Genomic DNA, 26,080 nt, shown 5'->3' on the forward strand with positions numbered 1-26,080 from the left:
TTTAATTGGGGGGAATAAAAAGGATTAAACTCGAGAAAAAACAACAGAGGAGGGGTCTCTTTTATGGACACACATGCAACAGATTTCATGCGCAGAGCACAGAATCAAAACAACAACCACAACAACAGAAAGTTACAAGAAAATAGTGAAAATATGTTGTTCTCGTGTCATTCTATGGACATTTAAATGTTACTTTATTAGTTTCTCTTGACCGCAGAGTCTGGTATTGACAACTCAGTTCTGTGACACCGTGTTCAGGTTTATTCTGGTTTAACCTCACCTGAGTTCATATCATTTCGGCCTAGTTTGACAGAACATTTTGTAACAGGAAATAAATCTTTCACTCCTGTGAGTCAAAGAGATACTGATAATATTTCACAGTTGAGGCAGCAAGCCTCCACCCAGTTAGGAGGAATAAATACAAAGATAGTAGTCCATCATATGTGGCTGAGATTTGATTTTCACTTTCAGTCTGACACACATTTACAGGAATTCATGTGACATCTGGACAGACTAGTTTGGTTTTCCATCTAAGTTGCATCTAATTAAATGTTATTTTTAATGGTGCTTCTGAAGCTATGAACTCCTGGGGTCAAATGTAATTTTATTTATTATTAATTTATTTATTGCAATTTTTAAAAACTATTTTACCTTTATTAGAGGAAGACCTCCACCTCTTGTCCACCTGTGACCTATATTTTTATTTATTTATTTATTTTATTTTTTGTCATTTAATTTTTTACCTCATAAAAAAATCAGTGTCATGGCATTGTTTCTCTTAAAATCTTTTAAATCATTCAGACAATCCCTAAATGTATCCTTGTGAGGTAAACTTTGGTAAAAAATAATAAATAAATAAATAAAATGTCTGTGCCTGAAATTTGATATTTTATCATAACCACTTGCTGATAATGTCTAGCTGATAAAGAATTAGAAATGTTACTCACCAGCATGCATGACAAGACCATAAAAAACAAAGTCACAACCCCCACCCAGATTAATAAATAACAGTCCCTTAGCTCTTGTTCTTGTTAGTAATAAATACTAATACAATAAATATAAAAAGTAATCACCCACTCTCCTCTGATAAATAAAAAAAAGTCCCTAACAACAGATATCATAAAAATCATAAAATATAGGCTAAAAACATTTTAAAACTGTATAAATTGTGAATTTAAAGAAATATCACTGATGAATACAAAATGCATTATAACTGAAAGTGTCTTGTGTTTGAACAAAATGACACTGTTTAAACAAACGCAAAATCCAAACATGTGGCAAACGGCTAGTCGGGAGGATTGACCCTTCTCTGTTTCCGTAGCAGACATTATTCTCCAGCATGGCTGCCATCAGGAGTGGGGTGACTCCGGGATGCTTAGCAAGATGTTTCCTGAGACAGACTGGAAAACCGAGCCGAGGCAGCCGTCCCCTCTCAGACATTTGGACCCACGTAGGTCTCCTTCACAGTTTGACATCTGTGTTTTTGTGTCTGCTTCTTAAACAAGGACACAAACAGCGTCTTTTCGCGGCTAACCAGCTAGCCGGTTAGCATCCTCGCTGCGCTGCAGAGTGCATGTCTTCTGTTTGACTTTGACAGAGACAACCTGTCCAGTGAAGACACAGTCCTCTGATATTCAATATAACATATTCATCACCACGTCTCTAATATATAACAGTGTATATAGTGAAGCTATAAGCGCTGAAACGCGTTTAAATCATGAGTTTATTGACGTTATTGAAATGTACATCTGTGGTACTTCACCAGCTAGCAGCTGTTAGCTTTGTCAACAAATAACAACAACATATCTTCTTATGGAAAGACACCGGGGCTGTTACTTTACCAGTATTTTAGCTGTGGTTTAAGGGTTAAAACTAAACGAGCTGAGCTTGTGAGTCCAAACTCAGCTGTTGAGTCCTGAAAGTTCAACTTAACCCCTTGAAACCAGAGCTAACTGGCTTATTTTCCTCCAAAAAAACGTTAACCAAAATTGACACAAATAGCAAAAAATGTTTTTTTCTTCCTAAAACAGTAACAAAAATTGGCCCACAAAATAGTAATAAATTAGTAAAAAGTTAAATAGAAAATTCCTGAAATTAGTTTTAAAAAAATACTACTAATAATAAATGTATAAATATCTGATAAATATCGACATAGTTTTCCATTGTCATCTGATAGTTTTGTGTTGATTCTGCCTCTCTAATTTATTTTAAGAAAAAAAATTAAAATTGCATTTAAAAGACAAAGTCTGTGTAACATTTGTAATAATAAATGTATAAATATATGCTAAATCTATATATAGTTTCCCCATGTTTTTTTCCTTGTTGTATGATAGTTATGTGTTGATTCTGTCTCTCTCTCTCTTTTTTTATAGCTCATTTACATGAAGAAAAAATTTAAAATCGCATTTAAAAGACAAAGTTTGTGTAACGTGTGTTCATAGCTGACACTCTGTCCCTCTGGCTCACGAACAGCGGTCGCTCCAGAGGTCCGGTCTCCACACAGTGTTTGAATGTCGTGGTCCTGCTGCGAGGACTCTGCTGGGCCGCAGGCATCAGGGGAAGTTCCTGTGGGTGAACGCCGTGGCCGTCAGACACAACAGCTCACAGGTGAGATGGCGTACAGGTGATCAGTCTGATGGCAAAGCTGCTGTCAGTGAATGGCTCCTCTGAAATTAGAAATCTAAAGGAGAGAGAGTATCCTTTTAGTTTTTTTAACCTTTTGAGCTGAATATTTATTGCGATATTAAATAAAACCTTTGCAGTTTTTAGTTTGCTGGAGAATTTTACCTGTTTCTGTTTCTTTATTCATCAGTAGCGAAATGTTGATGATATGATTTAGGGGTCGACCAATTTTGTTTGATATCGATTATTAGTAGTTAATGAGACAGATAACTAATATTTTGAACTGATTCGCATTTACAATAAAAACGAAAATCTCTCTGTCAATATTTTGAATTTGTAAGATAACAAACTCCAACACAAAACTTTGTTTAAATGCCTTTAGCAAATGTTAAATCCAAACTGAAACTTTCAACATATACAGCATTTTTTTTTTTGGAGTCAAGTGAAAAATGTAATTAAAAAAGAATAAATAAAAATAGCTTTACAAAGTAAAAGTTCCTCCCATGCTGACACTTTCTTTGTACTTTCAAATTAATTAATGTGATCAGCAATCACTAAAATAAAACATAGGTACAGATAATCTGCACAATGTCAAATATCGGCCCCGATAATCGCCCAGGCCGATAAATCTGTAGACCCCGAATACGATTAGTAGTAAGTATCTGTTTAAAACACAGAGGAGTTATATTATGGAGTTATTTTTGACATTTGAAATCTGTTTTTATCCAGACTTTTTGTTTTGCCTTGAAAATATATGTTTTGGGTTTTTTTACTTTCAGTTTTACCTTCATTTAGTTTTATAGTCTGAAGAAGGAAAATATTAAAATCTGTCCGAGTGAATTGAGTCATGTTGACATTTTTTGATGCCTGAATGCTGAAATATCAAAGTCAAACTGAACAGCTGTTGTTGTTGCTGATGTTGTCAGATCCCACCTGAGGATGGAGGCGCGGCAGCTCCAGTGCTGGAGTCCTCCTCCGTCTCTCTGCCCGCTGACCCCGCCCCCATCATCACACAACCAATCACTGAACAGGTGACTGAGACGACGTCAGACTTTAAATCATCTATCTGAGACTTTTAGTTACCGTCTTACTTAAATAATGTGATTCAAATTTCATTTATTTATTTCAGATACCAGTTGAAACAGTTTCGGCGGCGGCACCAGTACTCGACATCTCTCCTCCTCCTCCTCCTCCTCCAGTCTTGAATTCCTCCCCTGAGCTTTTATCCGTGGACCCTGCTCCTGTTTTAACACAGCCAGTCATCGAGCAGGTGTCTGACGCTGCACCGACTGCAGTGGAGGTCCTGCAGGCTGCGACCACAGAGACCAGTTTGGCAGAGCTGGGACTGGCCGGCCACACACCAGTGGGCCTGATCCAGAACTTGTTAGAGTTCATGCACGTGGATCTGGGTTTGCCCTGGTGGGGGGCCATTGTAGTAGGTAAGCAGCACAAAATATAAATCAATATGTCAAACTGAGCTGCAATTAAGATCATTATATTTATTTATTTTTAAGTAGATTTCATTGATTTTTGAATTTAACAACACTTTCTTTTCATTGTTTTATTTATTATTTTATTAGTAACATACCAAAAAAAAGGCAAAAAATAATTAAATTAATTGAGAATAATTACAATAAAGAAAAAATAAGGGAAAAAAAACAAAACAAAAAATCATCAGTGTTTCCCAAATACCAAGATGACGTCCTCTAATTTCTTGTTTTTTGCACAACCCAAAGATGCATGGATAACAGCATTGATATAATAATATGACACGTTTTCTCTTTGGCTCAAAAAAATACATGAAATAAATTAACTTACAAGCCAACTGAACTGTCAGATGTCACTCCCCGAATTTGGGAGCTCTAAAGCTTCGTGTCCTGTAATAATATATTGAACATTTGGAGTAAAGCACTATACTGCTCTGTTTTTGTTATACGTTGTGAATCATAGAAATATTATTTTGGCTCAGAAGAATTGAGTGGAGTCTTATTTAAAGCATTTCATGTATGCTGTATTTCCTGAGTCCTTTCTCATCCTCCTCTCCTGCTTCTGTTAACCCCTCGCTGTGGCACAGGAACAGTTTTGGCTCGTTTGGCCGTGTTTCCGGTCATAGTGAAGGGCCAGAGGGAGGCCGTCAAGCTGAACAATGTTCTGCCCGAGATGACCAAACTCACCACCAGGATGAACGAGGCCAAACAGAGTGGAAACAAATTTGAATGTAAAATTTCTTCCCTCATTTTTTTATTGCATTTATCTTTCAGTTCTTTTTTTAGATGTTTATGTGTGTGTGCTTGTCTTGTTTGCATGTTACAGTTGCCAAAGCCTACACCGACCTGAACTTGTTCCAGAAGAAGCATGATGTGAATCCTCTCAGAGGCTTCCTGGTTCCTCTGGTGCAGGTGAGTTTGTCTGAGACAAAACACGAGGTTCACCTCGCTACCTGTTTTTATTTAATTCCGCTGCGATCGAACAGAGCGCTTCATGCAGTTTGCTGCGTCTTTTTTTAATTGTTGCTAGACAACCGCTGAGTAGACCTATCTTAAGCTTAATCCCTATTGTACTTTGAAAGTAAACTCACAGACCTGAAACTTGAAATCTGCTTAGAAAAGGGACAATCTGAAGTTTTTAGATGTATTTTGCGACGATGAAAGTGAGCTAATGTTAGTTTAACACTCTACTACTTGTCGTCATCACCACCGCAGAAAGCTTATCTCTCAGTTCAGGCACTTCCTGCTCTGAACAGAAGATTTTTATCTCCAGGTGTTCAGGGCGCTTTTGCAAAAAATTGCAACACTCAACAATACAAAAGCAGCGAGCAAAACCCCGTTCTTTCATCGTAAACAATAAAAATCAGCCCCAGGCAGCACAAATGTGCTGTTTTCTTTTTGATATTGCAGCGCGGCATCATATCGGCTCTTTGTTTTCAGCTTTAACATTGTCATACATCTCAAGTTTTCAAAATCTAATTTACATAAGCAGGATTAATGTTCGTGTCTGTGTTTCTATAAATTAGCCTTTTTTTTTAAAGACAAGATTGAATGAAATAAATGCAACCTCATGAGATTTGTTATGCATGTGCAAAATATTGAAAAAAGAAATGTTTCACTCATGTTTCTCTTTGTGCACCTCATAAACATTTCCTCCATTTTTTGTATAGGTGAAGAATTTTGACCAATTAAAAATATATACTTTGTAAAATTTAACCAGTTTAAAACTAGAGAAAACGTGTGTATTATTTTTGAATTATGTTGTGAGATTTGGAAGTTGTTTCTCAGATCACATCTCTGTGTGTCCCTCCAGGCACCAGTGTTTGTCTCTTTCTTCATCGCTCTGAGGAAGATGGCGTATCTGCCGGTGCCCAGCCTGCAGACAGGAGGCCTGCTGTGGTTCACAGACCTGACGGCTGCAGATCCTTTTTATATCCTGCCGCTGGCCGTCACTGGAACCATGTTCTTCATTCTGGAGGTCAGCCAGCTTTTACACAGCTCACCCTCAAAATAAAAAAAGGTCATAGTGACTGTAAAACCCTGTTAATCTGTATTTTAACGTTTCAGTGCCGACCAGAACAACAGAACAGCTCAGTGATGAGTTCAACAGGAGTTTATGATGTTAAAATCTCGTTTTAAACTGCTGAATGTCATCCTGCTGTTCCTTAATAGTCCAAACATTTTTATTTTGTCTGTTGTAGTTGGGTGCAGAGTCTGGTGTCGACAACCCCAACCTGCGAGCCATGAAGACCGTCTTCAGGATCATGCCCTTCGTCATCCTCCCCCTCACCATCAACTTCCCCACGGTCAGTCTGCCAATCACCCAAATCATTTATTTTTATTTTTTTTTACCTGACTTGACACTGAGGAAAGACATTATGAAGGGTAACTCTGGTATTTTTTTTAATTCTCTTTTTATTATTTATGTGAACACACAAAAACAAAATCAAATAAACAGACCTTTCAATCTTCTACAAAGGAAATATAAATAAATAAACAGATAAGAAATGGTATAAAAAGATAAATAAATAAAATAAAATTGAATGAACAAATAAATAAGGGAGAAAAAAGGGGCCAGGGTGTCCTTAAATAAATCAAAAAAATAAAATAAAATAAGTAGAGAGGCAACTGTGGTATTTTTCAACCTACACTCTTTTTTTTCAAAGTCAAAGTCAACTTTATTGGCAGTTCTGCCATATGAACAGGACATAGACAGTTCTGAAATGCTGTTTTGACATGCAAATACACAAACAAAAGAATAAAAAAAAATTAAAAATAGATAAGTATAAATAAAAGTAGTAAAATTACAGTTCAGGTGCAGTAATTTCAAATATTAATTGGGAGTGGGCAATTACTTCTATTATGCAGTGAGTGATTATTGTGCAGATGGGTTGCAAATATAATCGATTTTTCATATAATAATAATAATAATAATAAAAAAAGTAATTTTAGTGTGTATAAAGCCAGCACATTATCACATCTAACTTGGTGAATTAATGGTTTATTTCAGCCAAACCAGAGTGATTTTTTTTGTCATTTGTTTCTGGATGATCACTATAACCTTGCTAAATACCAATTTTTAAGGTGGCCTGAGTTTTTTTCACAGATCTGTACATTCAACGTCTAAATTCCCTTTCTTCTCAAACAAATCTCAGGCGGTGTTCACGTACTGGCTGACCTCCAACTGCTTCTCTTTGGGTCAAGTCGCTCTGCTCAGACACCCTCTGGTCAGAGAGAAGTTGAAGATCCCCGAGAGGATCAAACACCCGGCCACCGCGCTGCCCGAAAATGACGGCTTCTTCAAAAGCATGAAGAAAGGTCGGTGTCTAAACGTACATCTCAGTGCAACGCTGATTATTTCTGTTTGTCTAGTTTTTAACTGTTTTTTTTCTTTTCCAGGCTGGAAAAACGCTCAGCTGGCCCAGCAGCTGGAAGAGAGGGAGCGAAGAATCAAAAATCATCTGGACCTCGCCGCCAAAGGTCAGTCTGACCACAAACTCATTAGTTTCACTTTTAATTCCTGACTTTATTTCAGCCGCAGAGAAGCAAAAGTTGAATTTGAGCTGGTGAAAAATCACATCAGCATGAGACTGAATAAATGTTAGAAAATGATCATAATATATATAAAAATCTTTTAATACAGAGTTACTGGAATTTTAAAACATCCTATTGGATTAGTGGCTCTAAAAATGTATGTACTGCACCTTAAAAAACTTTCTTGACTAATGTTTCATAATGTTTTTTTTCTGCAGTGTGTGCAGTGTAGTTTGTGAGGGCTTGATGTAGAAATGGAAGAGGGGCGCCTCCCTGTGGCCTTAGCGAGTTGCTGCAGTAATAAGACGATTAAAAAAACAGATTATTAACAAGGATTGTGAGACTGAAGCTGTGTAGAGAAAATTAATAATTAATTTTCTGAAAAATAAACCTGACATAACCTAAGAAAATGCTTCTTGCATAATATTCAGTTTGTACTTGGTCAGGTTATGATGTGAACACTGACTACAGCTCCAGATTTTTGACTATTTTCAGGTGTTTTTTGAGTCCACAAAGCTGTAAAACTTTGATAAAAGATTCAAATATGATTGTTTGAAGCTTTGTATTTAAGTTTATTAAAGATCAAATGTGGATGACTTTCTAAAATTAATCTTCTTACAGCATCTCCAGTTATGAGTTGCACTTAATTTTGTTTTAATATTCGGAGTGAAACTGATTATTTCTCATTGAATCACTTACTCTTTGACAGAGTAATCGCTCTGTACGCACGGCATCTGTTGCACATTTTTTTTTCCTTAGAGGGGGATCCCTCCTGAGGTTTCTTCCATTTTTTCGTTTATTTTGAGGTAGTTTCTCCTGATTCGCTGTAAGGGTCTAAAGACAGATGGTGGCGTTTGTTATAAAGCCATCTGAGACTAATTTTGAATTGTTTTGTTGCGTTTTATTAATGAAATAAAACTGGATGGAAACAGCACTTTTTAAAAATTAAAATCAGTTTGCTGCTTCCAGCTTCTCAAATGTGAACTTTTTCTGGTTTTCTTTATTTTCCTAATATTTTTGGGATTAAAAAAAAAAAAAGACATTTGAGGATGTCACTTGTTGCTCACATATTTTTGACCAAATGATTAATTATTTAAGAATGTATCTGACGTATAAATTGATAAGAAAAGTAAACAGTTTTAGTTTAGCAACAAATAAACATGTTTTTGTATCATTTTTTGCCTGTTTATCATAAAAAAATCTGTTATTTGATTGTCTCAATGTTTCGACACTGTGTGCTTGTGCACTGAACTGTTTTTACGTCTTCTCATTTCTCTCCGCAGGTCCGCTGAGGCAGACTTTTACCCACAATCCCCTTAAGCAGACCGAGCCTATAGCCGCAGCATCAGTGAAAGCCAAGCCAGCGAGTGGCAAAGCGAGGCCGTGGAAGGACACTATCGGATAGATCAGACTCAAAAATGAACAGTATCATGGTTTATGTAAATATTTATGGATGGAAGAGAGGACAGGGAGGGAAAAGGACGTCATTATGTATTATTCTAATTAAAATCTGTCCCAAAACAACCACTTTGGTGTGTGATTTTTCTAGTAAACAACACATTAATCCTCAAAAATATCCTCGAAACACACAAAAAAAGCCAATTTATGTTGTCAACATGTAATTTTATTATAAATACGTGTTTGCAGCTCGACTGTCTCAAACTCTTTCACATAAACAGCCCGAGTTTGAGCCAGACAAAAAGTAAATTTGTGTAAAAATAGCCCTTCACTCGACCTCGCAGCTGACGTATATGTATAAAACTTTTGCCCCACATTAGTGAATGTGGGAATATATATTAATCTCTTTTACTGCTTGATTTTCTGTGTGCAAATATTAATAATAAGACTGTTTTCTGTGGTCAGCAATGCTTTTAGTTGCAAAGATGCTCTGCTGTCCTTTTACATTAAGCCATACTAATAATAATAATTTTCCACCTTCCAGTAAAATCAAAAAGGTATAACATTGATGTGTCTTGACATAATTTAAATAATTCTGTTAATGTTCTGTGATAGAGGTGTTGATTTCTTCAGGAGTGCATTAAAATGTTCCCTCTGAAGTCAGCTGGAGTGAAATGTTGCCAAAAAGCACCGTCGTTCACACGTTCATTAACACGATGAGTGATGGTCCACAGGTCAGAGAGCTGCGTCCAGCTCGAGCCCAAATGCTTCATCCATCGAGGCCTCGTGGCGGCAGCGGCGGGCCAGGATGAGCTCAGGTTCTACGTTTGTGCGTCGTCGGTCTCCGTCAGGGTGTTAAAAGCAAACTTCTACTCTTCTTTGTCCATTTCAGTCAGAACGGAGAAGCACACCTTCTGGATGAGAATGCCGGATTTAGCTGAAAGAGAGGGAAACAATAGAAATGACATTAGTAAAAAAAAACAACAGCTCAGAGCTTTATCTGTACTCTGGATATACATATAAGCAAACAACACAGGTTTTTTACATGCTTAGAGCTGCCATACCTGGTTGACGTTATCATATATAATTATATTTTTCTAGTAAGTTTCACTAGGCTGACTGGCCTAACTGAGAAAAATATAGTTTTACTTATAAATTCAACTTAATGCAGTATTTATTTACAAATGGTCATTTTGTGGGTGAAGTGCTCCTTTAATATCAGCTGCTGTTCGACACAAAATAACCTCTAGCAGCATTACACTGCAGCAGAAAGGAGAAGAAAAAGCGCAGAATAGCCCTTTTTAACCTTTGCAAGGGAGGAAGGAGGAGAAAGTGAGGAGCAAAACGAGACACACCTGTGAGCTGTGGGACAACAGGAGGACGGACAGAGGAGTGTGAGTGGAGAAAGGGGGATAACTGAAATTTTAATCCAATTTCTGGACAATTTTGTTAAAAACTGAAACTGACTGGATTTTTTTTTACTTTTCCAGGCAACAATGTGCGGCTGTCGGTGTGTTGACAAGTTTGGATGAATCTAGTTCAGCTGTCTCTGTGACCTGCTCGGCTGTAGCTGTGGACTTCCTCGTCTTTATTGGACCTACAGAAGTTAAGTCTCCTTTTTCTGAATTTCTCCTAGCTTGTCCTATTCTCCTGCAACTCAGAATAATGTGTATTACCTGTTTAATTCTACCTCAGACAAATTACATCTATTTTATGCCCTTTAGCCTGCTCATAGAAACCACCCAAACACACATATCTTAATCTCCTAATCTAAATAATCTAAATATTTGGGATAAAGCTATGCTACAATACCACAGAATGACAATTTCTTTTAAAAACAAAGGCAGAAGTAAAAATTTCCAAGAAAATTACCAAAAAATTTTTCAGAAAGAATAAAATAGAAATAAGGTTTAAAAAAGGGCAACAAATAGCAATTATATAGCTAGAATATGTAATAATATTACTAATAATAATGATGATAATAATACAATGTATTTTTACTATTATAAAAATAATTAATAATAATATTTTTTTAATTTATTTTTTAATTTAACTAATTTTTTTATTTATTTAAAAAATAATAATAATTATGAACTTCTCCCAAATTTCTTGCCAAGTTGCTCGGTGCCTTTTTGGCCACGTTTTCAATAAAAACCAAACCGATTTGCTCACGTTTCAAAGGTTGTAAAGGAAAGTTAAAGGCATCTGAATGTCATTCCAGGTTTCAAAGGGTTAAAAATCCACAAATATGGTTTTAATGTATAAAAACTGTCTTACCAATGGCGCTCCGTAGCCACAGTGGCCTCTTGTTAGCCGGCGTGTAGCAGCAGAGGAAGTAAACGGGCACTCCTGACAGGGCGATGCCGATGCCGATCAGAGAGTTGATGGTGTCGCTGTAGAGCGGCACCACCACCAGGAAGATGGTGAGGATGCAGAAGATGATGGGGTAAAAGAGACTGAGCTGAGGGAGGAGAGACACAAGAGATGGTGGTTAAATTTGGTGCATAAGGAGAAAAAAAAAAAAAACAATAATTGTGGTTCTGCTTCTTACCTTTAGAGGTCTCTTTCTGTCCGGCTGCTTCCAGCGCAGATACAGCTGCCCCAAAATAGAGAGACCAACAAAGAACCAGTAGCTGAAGCTGTAGTAGTTAATCAGCCTGAAGACGTCTTCTACGCACAGGTAGATCAGAGCCATGATGCCCTGCAGAGACAGATGAGAAACGTTTTAGGTCAGGCTGTGAAATTTGGGGGGGATTTTCCTAAAGATGCAACAGTGGAATAAAAATATAGAATCGGTGGTAACTAAATTTATGGGAGTGTAATGCATTTATTTGAGAGAAGGAAAAAAAATCTACTGCTTTTTTAAATTAATGAGATTATTATCTCAGAATAGAAAAAGAAAAGAAAAGTTTTTCTCAATTGACAGAAATAACAAGAATTTATGAGATTACGTCATTAATTCAGTAAAATGAGCAGAAAAAATATTTGTCCAGTTTCTCAATTTTGCCAAGTCTGCTCTTCTTTCTCTACATTTTTTAAATAATCTTGTTAAGACAGAAAAATAAGAAATCTAAAGATTTTCTGAATTAAAGAGATTAGTATCCCAGAACTGAGGTTAAACTTTAGGTGTGGAAAAAAGTAATTTCTTTTTCTAATTAACAAGATATTCATCTCATTAAATAAGAAAAGTAAGAGTTTCCAAGATTATATTATTAATTTAAAAAATGTGTAAAAAAACTTTCAGAAAAAAATCTCTTTTTCTGCATTTAACATAATTATCTTAATTCTTCGCAAAAAGTTCTTGTATCTCTCAAAAACGAAATGGATAAACAAGATAATCGTTTACACTCTCATTTATCTTTATATTTTTTTTCCCAATTAAATTTTTTCTTATAATTCTAAGCGAATAATCATGTTAATTCAGAAAATCAGGGTAACTTTTTCTCAAGTGAATATGCATTATATTTCAGTATAAAATAAAACCATTAGACTAAAGGAAATAAAAAGATGATGAGGGCGGACTGACGTTGAAGAGCAGGGCGGGGACGGGAGTGTAGCGGTGCACGTGGATCATGCACAGGTAGTCGGGCAGGTGGCCCTCTCTGGAGCCCACGAAGAACAGCCTTTAAGACAGAAACATGCAACAGAGCGGCGATGAGTGATGATGATGGCATGAGTGAGCAGCTGATAACACAGGGATGAATTTTAAAATAATTAATTTATCAATTATATACCTGGAGGAAGCCAGGATGGAGGCGTTGAGTCCTCCGAAGCAGGAAAGAGCCACAGCGAGGGGAATAGTCCAGTTCATGACACCAAACACCTGGTCTGCAAACGTCTGGAGAGAGAAGATTAAATGCTGTAAATCTGTGTTATGTCTACATTTTTATTTATTTTTATCTGTATTATTATTTCTCTGTGTCTGTGCTTATATCTATATTTTATTTATTTATTCATTCAGTCATTTAATTGGATTTAATTATCTATATTTTTATTTTTCTGGCTGTGCTTTATCTATATTTTCTTTCTTTATTTTAATCATCTATATTTTTATTTTTCTGTCTGTGCCCTTTTTTCTTTATTTATTTATTCATTGATTCAGTTATTTATTTATTTTATTGTCTATACTTTTGTTTTTCTATGTCTATATATTTTCTTTCTTTCTTTATTTTAATCATCTATATTTTTATTTTTCTATGCCTGTGCCCTTTTTTCTTTATTCATTTATTCATTCATTCAGTTATTTATTTTATTGTCTATATTTTTTATTTTTCTATGTCTGTGCTATATATTTTATTTATTGATTTATTGATTTTTTCAATTATCTATGTTTTTATTTTTCTGTCTATGCCTATATCTGTTTTATTAATTCATTTACTTATTTATTTATTTATTTATTTATTTTAATAATGTATATTTTTGTTTTTCTATATCTATACCTGTATTTGCGTTTTATTTATTTATTTACTTATTCATTTAATTTTTTTATTTGAATCATCCATATTTTTATTTTTCTGTGTCTGTGCTATATCTATATTTTACTTATTTATTTATTGATTTTTATTATCTGTATTTTTATTTTTCTATATCTTCACTATATCTTTTTTTTTTTTTTTTAGGCTTTAAGCACTTACCACAGCTACAGCATCACTGTCTAAGATTGCGTTCATGGGCAGGATGGTGTAATAGGCCACGTTGGTGAGGATGTAGATCACGGTGACGATGGGCATGGAGATGGCAATGGCCAGCGGCAGATTCCTGTAGTTCACACAAACAAACAGCAGAGGGAAGCAGAAGAGATGAGACGCGGCCGTTTAAACATGACGTGAGTGAGATTCAGGCTTCCTCGGGAGTCTCGGGGTCAACAGCACATCGGCCCCGTGGGTGAGGGGAGGATGAGGATTGTGATTAGTTGGGGGTGTTTGTCACTTAATCTGCCTGGGAACTCTGGGAGAGGCTTGTGATCCAATCACGTGTGCAGTCTTGCTTCATTTGATCAGTTTTGGTCGTGTGAATAACAGTAAAAGGGCCCAAAAACCACACAGACATTCAGTGTGATTGTGGTTGTTTCGGGAAGTCAGTGACACTGGCAATGTGTATCCTGCAGTTTTATAATTTAATGGAATTAGGAATTTTCGCTGGCTTTGTAAAAGTAATCTCATAGGATTAACTGTAAAAAAAAGTGTTTGCAATAAAATATAATGACGTTTGTAACACCACTCCTAAATTGTGGTTAGATTTTTGGAATGTTTAACTCCACATAATGCATAACTCGAGTAAAACTCATACAAAATCAGTACATTTGAGTCATCGATGTCCATGAGAAAGAACATGATCGGAGGAGGAGATCTGATATTTTTCCTCTTAACTGTAGTGCTATTTATCAATCTGGATTTTCTTTTCTGGTGTGAGTTGCAGAGTGTTGGAGATATCAGCTGTAGAGCAGAACTTGATGACACTCAGCTTGTGGTGCTCAAAGTGCCAAAAAATACTTTTGGAAAACTCAACAGTAATATCTCTTTCCACAAATCACAACACGGTTCTGAATTAATGTGATTATTATCCCAGAATTAAGGGAAAATTAACAAAATAATCTTGTTATTTCAGAAAAAAATAAGAATCAAGAGATGATCAATCTATGACATCAACTGAAAAAAAGTTAAACTTTTCAGAAAAAATCTGCTTTTTTTCCTGCATTGAGATTTTTTCTTACTTTAAAAAAATGAGCAGAAAATATTACAGGAAAAAAAGCTTTTCTTTTCTAAATTTACAAGATTTTCTTGTGCGTTCTTTTTTTCTTAAATATCGATGGCACTCAGCTTTTGGTGCTCAAAGTGCCAAAAAAATACATTTAAAAAACTCAACAGCAATGTCTCTCTGAAGAAATCATGACCCAGTGACTAAAGATAATCCATAGTCCTTGTTGTGAATAGTTTCATGGAGGGACTACTTTCTTTCTGCTGCACACTGTTTCAGCAGGTGTACTACAAGGGGATTTATCGCTCTCTTCTCTCCTCACCTCTCTGGGTTTTTGATCTCCTCTGTGACAAAGTTGAGGGTGTCCCATCCCGAGTAGGAAAAGAGAGCCGAGTACAGAGCCAGAGCGATGTCTCCCGGATCTTGAGAGGAGCCGTCAAACAGGCCCTCGAAGTTCTGTGTGTGACCTGAAAAACACCAACACAATTATTTAATTTTAGGCACAAATGATCACCTGAAGCTCATCATTTAAATTTGGCAATTGGTAAAGTTTTAACATATTGTTGAGGGCTTAAGACAGGGATACTCATCTTGCTTTGCTTGGGGGCCACTTTTGCAAAATGACAGGAGGCCGGGGGCCAATCACAGTGGCCCCATACATGTTTCTAGGATTTTAGGATGTGTCTTTTTTTCTTTTCTTTTTTAAAAAAAAACAGTTTTATGGATTTTTGCCTTTCTTTGCATGAAATGGGCAGAGAAAGGGGATTATATTTTAGGATATTTTTAGGATTTTAGGACATTTCTAGGATGTGAGGACAATTCTAGGAGTTGAGCAGATTTCCAGGATTTTAGCACTTTTCTAAGATTTTAGGATGTTTCTAAGATTTTAGGACATTTATAGGATTTTGGCGCTTTTCTAGGATGTGAGGACATTATTTGGATTTTATTTTATTATAGGATTTTTGGATGTTTCTAGGATTTTAAGACATCAGGGGCTTAGCAAGGAATCTCTGTTGGGGGGTGCAGAGGATCCTCAATTCACACTTTTTTCACTAAAGGCTCTATTTTTCTTCTGTTTATGCGCTCTGGCACCTAATTCCCAGTGTCAATCACTTTATTTTTATTGTGAATTAGAAAATGGTTGGGGGGGCACACGGCACTCTATCCGGGGCCAGATTTGTCCCACAGGCCTTAAGTTGAGTATCACTGGTTTTAAGATACAAGAAGATTTAATGACCTTGTCCAATCTTCACCAGGCCGGTGATGATGACGGCAATGAGGGCGATGACCTTGGCGTACGTGAAGAAGTCCTGGACCCTGGTGCCCCACTTCACATAGGCGCAGTTCACAAAGGTCAGCAAACCTGAGGTGAGAAGACACAACAAAAGCACATGTATTAATATGGCTATATCACCCATACACACACACACGCAGAAACAAATGCTTAAACAGTCTCAGTGGGTGACATTTGCTCCGTAAACTGAGTGTGTGCCAGTATGTTTCCGTGTGTGATTTAAGGAAACGTTGCTGCTGACTCAAGCAGACTCGCCTGTTGTTTTTCAGACGAGGAAACAGCTGAGTGCAGCACATACAACCGCACACACACACACACACACGCACACACAGGTACACTCATGGAAGTCCGCTTTTTTACAAGCTATAAGGGAACGTTGTGAAACTGATGACCTTGTGGGCTACATTCTTGTGATTTGTGACCCGCAGCCTCGATGACTGATAGCAGCTGCTACCTTTTTCCTTATTGGACTCCTTGATATTCTTGGGAAACGTGTTTTTGTGCTTCTCTCTGACTTATCTCTCTATGGCCTCTTATCTGCTCATGATCCCATTCAACTCATAAACGTGCCACGCCAGGCACAGGACGTCTGCTCGGTTTGAAGTGAAAAACCACCTCGAGATAAAAGCGTTTTCTCGTGTTAAATCCTCCTCGTAAGCGCTGATTAAACAAACTCACCTGCAAAGCAGCTGAGTGGACGTATTTTATCTACTAAAGCGCTCCCGCTCACTTATCGCTCCACGCTGACCTCCAGACGTTTAAAGAAGAGACAAAAACAGGATTACATCACCGCCCTTTACCCCATGTTGACCACCTTCATTCACAGTGAGGGGGTGAACCATGACACTATCATCTTCCAGCAGGATCATAACAAGTCCGGTCCCAGCAGGGGGTCCGGTCAAACAACAAAAGTCACAGAGGCGAGCAGCGATGAGCGATGGAGAGGATGACTTTGCCACACAGAAGAGAGGCGTGGTGTGTTGACAGTGGAAGCTTAGACGGGTGGGAGGTGTGAGATCGGGTTTGAAGGCCGGCTGACTGGTAGTCCAGGTCAAATATGGTCCAGATGTGAAGTGAAATGGAGATATTTAAAAACTCATTCAGTTGCTCAATGACTGTCAGCTCATGTGCAGGCGGGACGCTCCGACATCCAGAGCTCCAGACTGTGGCTGGCAAACAGCATTCAATTTACGTGTTATTATGCAAGTGAATGAGGTGTTTTTGTATTGCTGACAGATACTTACACACTTTTAGTAAAAGTTAAAGTTTTTTTTTGCCACATGACGCAGAAACCCTGGAAGCAAATCTGTTTTTCTGATGCGTTTGAGATCAGTGAATGAGTTATGTTTTTTTGAGGTATCTACGTTACGTGGTCGAACAAGAGTGCCACGTCTGAGGTTTGTTGATGCATATTTCCATCAAGAAAAGGAAAAAAACATTTGTTGTATATAGGTGTCATTGTACCATGTGGTACATTCTGTTGCTGTTATTTTGGTGGATGTTGTTGCGCTTTGTTACTTTTTTCGGATGTTTATCTTGTGCAGATGTAGAACTGAAAAGAAAAAAGTTCACGAAAAGTTGGTATTAAGTTAACAAGTTAAATGCAAAGTGAAATACATGTTACGATTTAATGGCATAAATGGGCTTCCGTACAATCGGACAAAATACTAATAAAATAAAATAATAAAAAACTAACACACATTTTTATGAGAAGTTATTCCAAGAGCTTAAAAAAAAGGGATTTAAAAATGAACTTTCAACAGCAATAGTATGACCAAAAGCAACTAAAATCTGCAAAAACTGTAGTACAGAGACACAGTTTCCCAGTCTCAATCTCCCACAGAGTAAAAGTCCTTCAGTGACAGGAAGTGTGTAGTTTGGTTTTACGCTTCACTCCTGTGCTGAGCTGTCAGTAGCCCGTTCACCTCTCAGGTCAGAGTCTCACTGCAGGACTTTACCTCACAGCTATCAGCCTCTCCTCCTCCTGAGCACTGCTTATCGGTGCATGGCACAAGTGTGTACGTGCATGCATTTAAATGTGTGTTCATGCATGCTTGGGTGGGTGGACGAGTGAGTAATATTTATTGCAAACCAGCACAATATGTGTATTTTTTATCTTGAATATCAGGGCTTGTCTGTTAGATATTACCTTAACAAGCTCTGTGTGTCTTTTTGGCTTCTTGGATCAGCGTTTGGTTTCCTGAGCGTTGGTATTTCTCCACCTCTTAAGTTGTGCCCGGTTGCCTCGGTGAGCAGTTTTTGTGGATTTGTTGTTAGTTTGATTAATTCAGTTTGTCAGCTTTGCTCTTTCTCAGTGCCATAGTGTTCTAGTTACCTCGGAAATCTGGGCCTCATCCACTTACACAGTGGTGCATCATGTTAGTGGACGAGAGCAGGATGGTAAAATTATGAGGGTATAGGTAACGGTAATTGGCATTGCAGTTCAAAATGAAAGCATTTTAACTTTTTGCTTTCTCAGTGACAGAATTCACAATCAGATGCTCCCTCACACAATGTCAAAAGTCACTACTTCCACTAGAAAAATTATATAACATAATGAATACAGAATAAGTGTATTTAATATATTCCATTCTTAAAAGGAGGAGTACACTGAATTTGAAGTACGTTAATAGTAAGGAGCAAAACATTTACTGAGAACAAGCCCTTTCAAATTTAGGGGCAACTTGTGGGTTCCCGTAGAACCCATTTTCATTCAGATATCTTGATTTAAGGCTTTATGGGACCCCTTTGAAAAATGCCATGCTAAAGTAGTTCCATTGCTAAAATTTAGCCTACATTTTGGAGCATTATTTAGCCCCCTTCCTGACAAGCTGTGCTGTCCTTGTTGGTACTAATGAATACCTTACGTCGTCTTGTTTAAAAAAATATAATTTCCTTTGCACTAGCTTAAAGAATGCGCGTGCCATAGCCTCCTAAAGATAGTGATGTTGGCCTCTAAATCAGAGAATCAGGGAGCACCACTGCACCTACAAAGCTTGCCTCAAAATTTTTGAGCCGTTTCTTGATGTTCCTAAACCAACAGAAATAAAAGTTGTGACTCAGGTCTTCACGTGCGTGACACGTGAAGACGTGAAGAAGCGTTTCTACATCTGAGATTGAGTAAAATGGTTTTTTCCCTCACTGCTCCTAATTGATGCTCCAGTTTTAAGTGTCGCCCAGTTCCTCTTTCATATTATGTCACCAAGTCTTCCTGCTTTAGACCTGCTGACTGCAGCAGTGGTGTCACCATTTTTCACTTCTCTAGTCTATTAAGCTCACATGCTCTTCTTTGGACGAGAAACTAACTGTGGCAGATCTCATTGTCTTTTTAAGACTGATGGAAAAATGGCCTCATAATAAAACTCTAATGTCTATGCAGCAGGAAGATGCAGAGTTCTTTTGAAATCGGTGCGAAATGACCAGAAAAAAGCAGAGAAAAGGGACTCTTTTTGCTCAAAAGGTAGAAATCCTACAACTACCAAAATGCACTGCACCACACCAGACCAATAAAGGCTCCCACTTGTGGATGACCTAATGTGAACTTGTACTTGTGAAACAATGGCGGACAGTGATCTCTTATTACGGTTAAACATTTAGGCAAGAAATAGGCAGCACATTTACAGAATTTTGGATTACGTTTGATCAATGTTGCTTAGTTTTGACATTTGATTTGATGCCAGTCTGAATTAGAGAGAGTCTGACCCTAATGCACTATACTATACTATACTGTACTAAAGTACTACAATACTCTTTTACCCTATTCCACCAAAATTAGTGTATGCATGAGGGTTTTTCAAATGTGTAAATCAGCTAAAATAGGCTATAGACTGCTTAACCATTGCCAGATCAGAGCTGTGTACACGGCTCTGCAGCAGACAAATATGACTTTCTCTGTGTGTGTGTGTGTGTGTGTGTGTGTGTGTGTGTGTGTGTGTGTGTGTATTTTGGTGTGTCATTGTCAATATTAAGGACAGGCTGGAGAACAGGTTAACCTTAGTAAGCAGCATGGAAAGAGGTCTGTGAAATCTTAACATTGGTTACTTCTCGTTATTTATCTGACTTATTCAGCCTCTCTTTCAAACTTGGTGCAGGCTAATTGAGGTCGCATTTTTAGCGCTGCTTGTAAGTGGAGACAGAAAGTAATCAGTTTTGGAGCATCACTGTATCTTGTTGAAATTAGTGTATTTACCCGGGTTTCGCGTTCCCATCGACGTCAAGCCAGCCACGATAAATACCCGTGACTCCTGCAGAGTCAGCTGACCTGGGTGTGAATGTAGATTGTACACATTCCCATTGAATTAAAAAGATATTAGTGGGGTTTTTGTATAATAGGAATAAGGCTTTTGTGTCTGCGGTGGCATCATGGGGGGCGAGCGATATGAAAATGTGGAAGTAACAGCCCATGGGTGCCAGATAAACTCAGCCAAATGATGTGTTTTGCATCAGTTTGCATCATCTAAGCACTGATTAGATGGGACGGACCACAGTTAACACATGCTACCCACATTGGTTTGATAGCTGGTTGAAAATCTGCGAAATACCCCTTTAATATCACATTCACTCATCTCGCTCACAGTGTCACACACACACACTCCAGACATGTACTTACATATACAAGCAGCTGCCAGCAGCCTGTTGGCCACATATGGCGCTATACAGGTGGGAAATATGGGCTGCACCATGTAGTTGGAGAACGTGATGGCGATGACGGCCTGGCTGGTCGGCTCTATGATCAGCAACGACGTCCACAGACGGATGAACGCCAGGAAACCCCCAAAAGCCTCCAGGATATACGCGTAGGAGGCGCCCGACTTGGTGATGGTAGTCCCCAGCTCGGCATAGCACAGCGCCCCGAACACAGAGAAGATCCCGCCGACGGTCCACACCACCAGAGAGAGCCCGTAGGAGGCGCTGTGGATGAGCACGCCCTTAGGGGAGACGAAGATCCCAGAGCCGATCATGTTCCCGACGATGAGGCAGACGCCGTTTAGTAGGGAGATCTCCTTCTTTAGCTTCATGGACTCCCCCGAGCCTTCAGATTTCACAGAAGGGGGCCCGCCATTATTTGCCTCTTGCGTCGGGGCGGGGCTATAGGATGCCATTGTTCGTTTTTTTTTATGCTTTTTTAATTAGTTTCTGAGGAAGATTTCAGTCGCAAATTCAGTTTTTTTGCTTTGTTGTGAATTTTTTTCCTGCAGTTATCTGTGATCATCTCCTCCCATCTGCGGAGGAAACACAAGTCAGTGATGTCACCACCGATATTTGTCACAGCATAAGAAAAATAACAAAACAGTGAATACTTGTGTTGTTTCAATCCGAATCAAATCTAGTCAAACTTATTTACATGCCAAGGGCGCTAATGTGGGAACAAACACGCAAGAAATGACATAAAGCCACACTAACATGGACATGAGGGCTTTTTTGTGCATGAAGAGCCATTAGGCTGCGCAGCAAATGGCCTTTTAAGGTTGAGTGTATTGACAGAGACAAGAGGGAGAGAAGCAAACACGCCACATGCCTGAAAACACCGACTCGTCATTAGTAACCACTGGCTGAGGAACATTTTGACTCATAGCTGCCCCACGACAGAGATACTGAGTGTCAGCACTGCAGCTGGTCACATGTTTTCCAAAGTTCATCATCCTCAGCATGTATGGAGTTTGATGATGAGTCGGACACATGTCCGGCAGCATGTTCATTCACCTCTCTGCATGACTGGCTTCAATAAGTCACTCTGCGTTAATCATATCTCATTTACAAGCACACACAGGCTTACGCATTAACTGCCTTAAATTTAATAAATCGTTAATGGAGTTTTGAATAGAAAACGGTGCGAAACCTTAAGGCCAAGATTGCAGTGATATTACATTAAGATTTTCAAGATTTGCAACCCGAGGTGGGATCAAGTCATTGTTTTGCAAGTCACAAGTAAGTCTCAAGTCTTTGCAGTCAGGTCCCAAGTCAAGTCAAAGTAGGCAGGTCCAAAGTCAAAGCATGTAAGTCAAAAAAGGCAAGTCTCAAGTCAAGTCCCCAGTCAAAACAGGCAAGTCTTGAGGCAAGTCACAAGTCAAACTAGGCAAGTCCCAAGTCAAAGTCCTGAGTCTAACTAGGCAAGTCTCAAGTCAAGTCACGAGTCAAAACAGGCAGGTTTCAAGTCAACTCAAAAAAGGTTCTGAGTCATTCTAAAGTCAAGACTAACAATTCCCAATTCAAGTAGCCTATTGAGTCAAAATAGGCAAGTCTTTAGTCAGGACTGACAAGTCCCAAGTCAAATCTTAATTTGGGTTTCAATTCCTAAACAAGTTAAAACAGCTTTTTTGTTTATTTAGCTGTAAACAAAAGTTACTTAGCTGTTACGCTAATGTTAGCTCGCTATGTTAACATTAGCCTCGACTGAAGTTTTTTTGTGCAAGTTCACATTAAAGTTGTTACATCTCCGTACATTATTTTCGACCTGAACATTTTGCATACTGCAGTTCATTTTTTTGTCGACCACTTATAGTTTTTGTACACAAAGGAAATTAACTTTGTTATCTGTTTAGCCAGCTGACGCTCACTGACGTATTTTTTGTTTTTTATTTTTCTCTCCTGCAGCTTGTTTGGATGCTGTTGGATTGTTTCGGTTAAAGTGGTTTTTAGATAATTAAGTGTGGCCGTTTTTTTAGGTATCAAGTATTTTTAAGTTACTGGTGTTAAAGTCCGAGTCAAGTTGCAAATCTTTTGATTTTGTCGAATCTAAAGCATCAAATTTGTTACTTGATACCAAGTCTTGTGACTCAGTTCCACACCTCTGAAAATAATGTGCATATGTCAGGTATCCCTGGTTTGCAGAAACATACAATACCAACATTTTAACTGGCAATTGGGTTGATAAATGTACATATGGATTGCAGTGATATTACATTATGATATTCAAGACAAAAAGGTGATCTGCTGAAGTTTTGATTTTTAAAAAAAATGACATCCAAGGATCCATATTATAGGCTGAAAAGTGAAAGTTTAGATGAAGCTGTTGTTTCGAGGAGGCCTTAAATACTAAATTTTCCGACCCTCTTTAGACTTTAACTTTGCAGGTGAAAGGTGACTTTTCACCTGCAAATCACCAAAAATGTCTTTAGGAGCATTTCTTGATTCGCAGAGCCAGACGGAGATTGATCAAACAATCAAAAACAGAAAGCTTTGAAACACAGTATATCTTATCTTTCTAAGAAAGAACAATGAGGTGTGTAGATGTAAAATTTGATCCTGAGATAGTAAGCAGCAGACGCTGAGTAAGTTAATCAGTGGGAGAAGTTTAATTTAGATTTAAGAAAGAGGGTTAAAGACGAATATAAGGAGAGGGTACCTTTAGGCAGCAGCAGATCAGCAGCACGTGGGTTCACCGAGGAGTGACTGCGAAGGAAAAGGACAGTAGATTGAGTCTTCCTGCATGTGATCAAATACATGCCACACACATTCTTACAGAAAACAGAGAGCAAGGTCCAAAAGCTGCTGATAAGTAGCTCTTCATGAGCTACTCAAGGTTACATCCTGGATCGGGGAAATCCTCTCAGCTCAAGCGTGTAGTAAAATAAATCAGATGAGCATTTATCTCAGAAATTAAGCTTTTATTATCATAAGTAGGTTGAATTATATCTGAAAAATTACTAAGATAGTGGAAGGGAAATCATCTGGTTTGCAGGGTGTCTGGTTTCTGAAACACCAGCTGTTTAAAAAGTTTTTTTACAGCTTAAAGTTTAATAAATTTCAAATTTTTCAGCAATCACAAATAGCAAACTCCCCAAAGAACACCAGACAAAAGAGGGAGGAAAAATAAAATAAAATAAAATTAAATTAAATTAAATGATTACACCAAAAGACAAAACATCACTAATGAATGATAAACTTTGGTGAATCAGGACTAACATGATGTGAGACCACCTGCACCATCCCCAAGTGTCCAAACATAGTCCCCAGTTAAAAAATTTTATTTTGACTTTTTACATCTTCCTTTTAAGTTGATTATTTTGAGCTAAATCTAAAAGCCTCACTTACATCCGGTGCAAAAAGACAACAAGGCGCACGTGGACTGACATTACAGGTTAATAGATGATAACAGGCTGCTGTAAACTTGAATGATTTGTTTAAGTTATCACGTATTATCAGCGAAAGCCTTGCTTGGATAGACTCACCTTCTCCAAGCGCGCGTCAGCTCCGTGCGTTACCTCCTGTGCGCTCAAACTTGATCCCAAATAATTCAAAATGTTTATATATTCACCTCTTCTCGCCAGCTCGCGCTGTCATTGCTATTTCTCTCTGTTACGGTCAATAATAAGCCTCCTCGTGCGTCTTTACGCAGCTGTTTCCTCCGGTTGTGACTTTGCTCTGCGCTCCTCAGCTGATGCACTTAAGCTTTTATGTACTTCTGGTTTCCACTACCAAGGAAACGAGTCACATGGAGGGAGGAGAGGGGAGGGAGGTGAAGAGCTTAATTGCCGCGCTTTGTGTCTCCTGAGTGAGTTATTAGAGAATTAAAGGGTTTTAATTAGATTATCATGCACACTAAACAGGTCTTGTAATCATCGGTAAAGGAGTAGTTAACTGGAAGTTTTTGATCAATATTACACTGAAACTAACATGTAGTGTGCTATACATATATTATTAACCCTTTGATAAAATTAGCTTGATTTTTATTTTTATTTTTTTTAAACATGGGAAGAAAGAAATGGGCCGAGAAAGAACTCATGACTCAAACATTAGAAGGAAAAGTCCAAGAAAATTTTCTGAAAATTAGTTTTAAAAATATTATTTTAAAAAACAAGGAAAAGATCCCCAAAAGTGCCTAAAAAATTAAAAATGTAATTTTGATAATTATATAGTTTTTCCTAGATTTTTTTCCCTTTTCCTCTCAAAACATTTTCCCCTAGCTTTTTAAACATAATTTCCTAAATTTATTAATTTCTTGCAATTTGTGTAACATGTCTTTCCAAATTGGTCATTGCCTTTCTTCCCCATGTCTTTAAAAGAAATAGCACCAATTTGCTCTGAGTTAAAACAGCTTTAAACACTTAAAGGCTTCTGAAAGCAGCACAAGAAAGGTGATGTTGGCATGTAATGGCAGCAGTTCATATTCACTTTTTAGGACCTGATAGGATCAGAGACAATGTTGTCCATCCTTGAAATATTATTATTGAAGGCTGATTCATAGAGTTTTTTAAAGGGGTTGACCAACAGTCTTTTAACAGATTTTGTTTCGGTGGAGTAGTTTGACTTTAGTGAGCCAGCATTTGTACCATTTAGTATTACAACACTGTAGCCACTCATAACTACAAGAGTAAAAAAAGTTAAGGTGAGCTTTTCTACTTGCCCCCAAAACACCTGCTATGATGTTTTTTGTTTTGTTTTTTTAACGAGTAGGTACTGTCAAATGATTTCACTTGTTTCAAAGGTTTCCCAAAGTAAAGACTATAGCTCCCTCCTGTGGATTTAAATAATATTGAAGGACATAAAACCAGTGTGTCTCACTAATGAGTTATACTGACTTTTAAGTATGGGTCCTTTTTGAAATTAGTTACAGGAGAGTTTAGAGGTTATTTGAGGGAAGTATTATAATAAATAGTAATAAACATCATTCATAAAGCACTTTTCAAAACCATTCTACAAAGTGCTTAACTTGGTTAAATCAGGATTTAAGCAAATAAAATCAGGTAATTTAAGTAAAACAGAAAGTAAATGGGGACAACAGGGACACAATAAACAAGAAAAATAAATACACAATAACGTGACACATTTCATTTATAACTAGGTAAATAAATATATTGTTATAACATGAAAACATATTAATATAATGTTAAAATATCATTTTAAAACGTTTTATGTTATTTTTTTCTTGCTGGACAGTTCTGTAACTTCCTATAAACCTCTTATAAAGTTTAATATAACTCCCTATATGTTAGTACATTACATTAATGTACAAGTACATTAAAAACACTTATATCTGCTTACAGATATTTAAAAAAATATTTATATTCTGTTGATAAGTGCTGATTTTTATGTTTTACTAATTTGT

The 26,080-nt window shown here is 37.5% G+C and overlaps 2 protein-coding genes across 2 annotated transcripts; one reads left to right on the plus strand and one right to left on the minus strand.

Moving 5' to 3' along the window:
• The first annotated feature begins 1,288 nt into the window (after positions 1–1,288).
• oxa1l (OXA1L mitochondrial inner membrane protein) lies at positions 1,289–9,167 on the plus strand. The gene is made up of 11 exons (XM_042512084.2): positions 1,289–1,450; positions 2,473–2,607; positions 3,549–3,653; positions 3,752–4,061; positions 4,697–4,840; positions 4,936–5,021; positions 5,923–6,087; positions 6,311–6,415; positions 7,265–7,427; positions 7,509–7,589; positions 8,927–9,167. The coding sequence occupies exons 1-11, from the start codon at positions 1,340–1,342 to the stop codon at positions 9,046–9,048; spliced, it is 1,527 nt and encodes a 508-aa protein (XP_042368018.2). The 5' UTR covers positions 1,289–1,339; the 3' UTR covers positions 9,049–9,167.
• Positions 9,168–9,245: 78 nt separating this feature from the next.
• slc7a7 (solute carrier family 7 member 7) lies at positions 9,246–24,411 on the minus strand. The gene is made up of 11 exons (XM_042512085.2): positions 24,204–24,411; positions 23,378–23,424; positions 20,642–21,254; positions 15,976–16,101; positions 15,061–15,205; positions 13,676–13,799; positions 12,776–12,879; positions 12,568–12,664; positions 11,593–11,742; positions 11,319–11,502; positions 9,246–9,978 (listed from the first exon to the last, which is right to left on the minus strand). Exons 3-11 carry the CDS (start codon positions 21,132–21,134, stop codon positions 9,911–9,913), a joined length of 1,491 nt encoding a protein of 496 aa, XP_042368019.1. The 5' UTR covers positions 21,135–21,254; positions 23,378–23,424; positions 24,204–24,411; the 3' UTR covers positions 9,246–9,910.
• Between the last annotated feature and the right edge of the window lie 1,669 nt (positions 24,412–26,080).

The sequence above is a fragment of the Plectropomus leopardus genome, chromosome 23 (assembly GCF_026936395.1).
Source record: "Plectropomus leopardus strain MGB_pleo_1.0 chromosome 23, ASM2693639v1, whole genome shotgun sequence".
Lineage (NCBI taxonomy): Eukaryota > Metazoa > Chordata > Actinopteri > Perciformes > Serranidae > Plectropomus > Plectropomus leopardus.

What these genes read in the sequence shown, in the direction of transcription:
- slc7a7 (XM_042512085.2), bottom strand. Translation starts at nt 21,134, where the DNA reads ATGGCATCCTATAGCCCCGCCCCGACGCAAGAGGCAAATAATGGCGGG. An exon ending in GCTGGCAGCTGCTTGTATAT is followed by an intron (nt 16,102 to 20,641) that starts GTAAGTACATGT and finishes TTCTCACCTCAG; the next exon opens with GTTTGCTGACCTTTGTGAAC. An exon ending in TCCCCGCCCTGCTCTTCAAC is followed by an intron (nt 11,743 to 12,567) that starts GTCAGTCCGCCC and finishes CTGTCTCTGCAG; the next exon opens with GGCATCATGGCTCTGATCTA.
- oxa1l (XM_042512084.2), top strand. Translation starts at nt 1,340, where the DNA reads ATGGCTGCCATCAGGAGTGGGGTGACTCCGGGATGCTTAGCAAGATGT. An exon ending in CCATGTTCTTCATTCTGGAG is followed by an intron (nt 6,088 to 6,310) that starts GTCAGCCAGCTT and finishes TGTCTGTTGTAG; the next exon opens with TTGGGTGCAGAGTCTGGTGT. An exon ending in CTTCAAAAGCATGAAGAAAG is followed by an intron (nt 7,428 to 7,508) that starts GTCGGTGTCTAA and finishes TTTCTTTTCCAG; the next exon opens with GCTGGAAAAACGCTCAGCTG.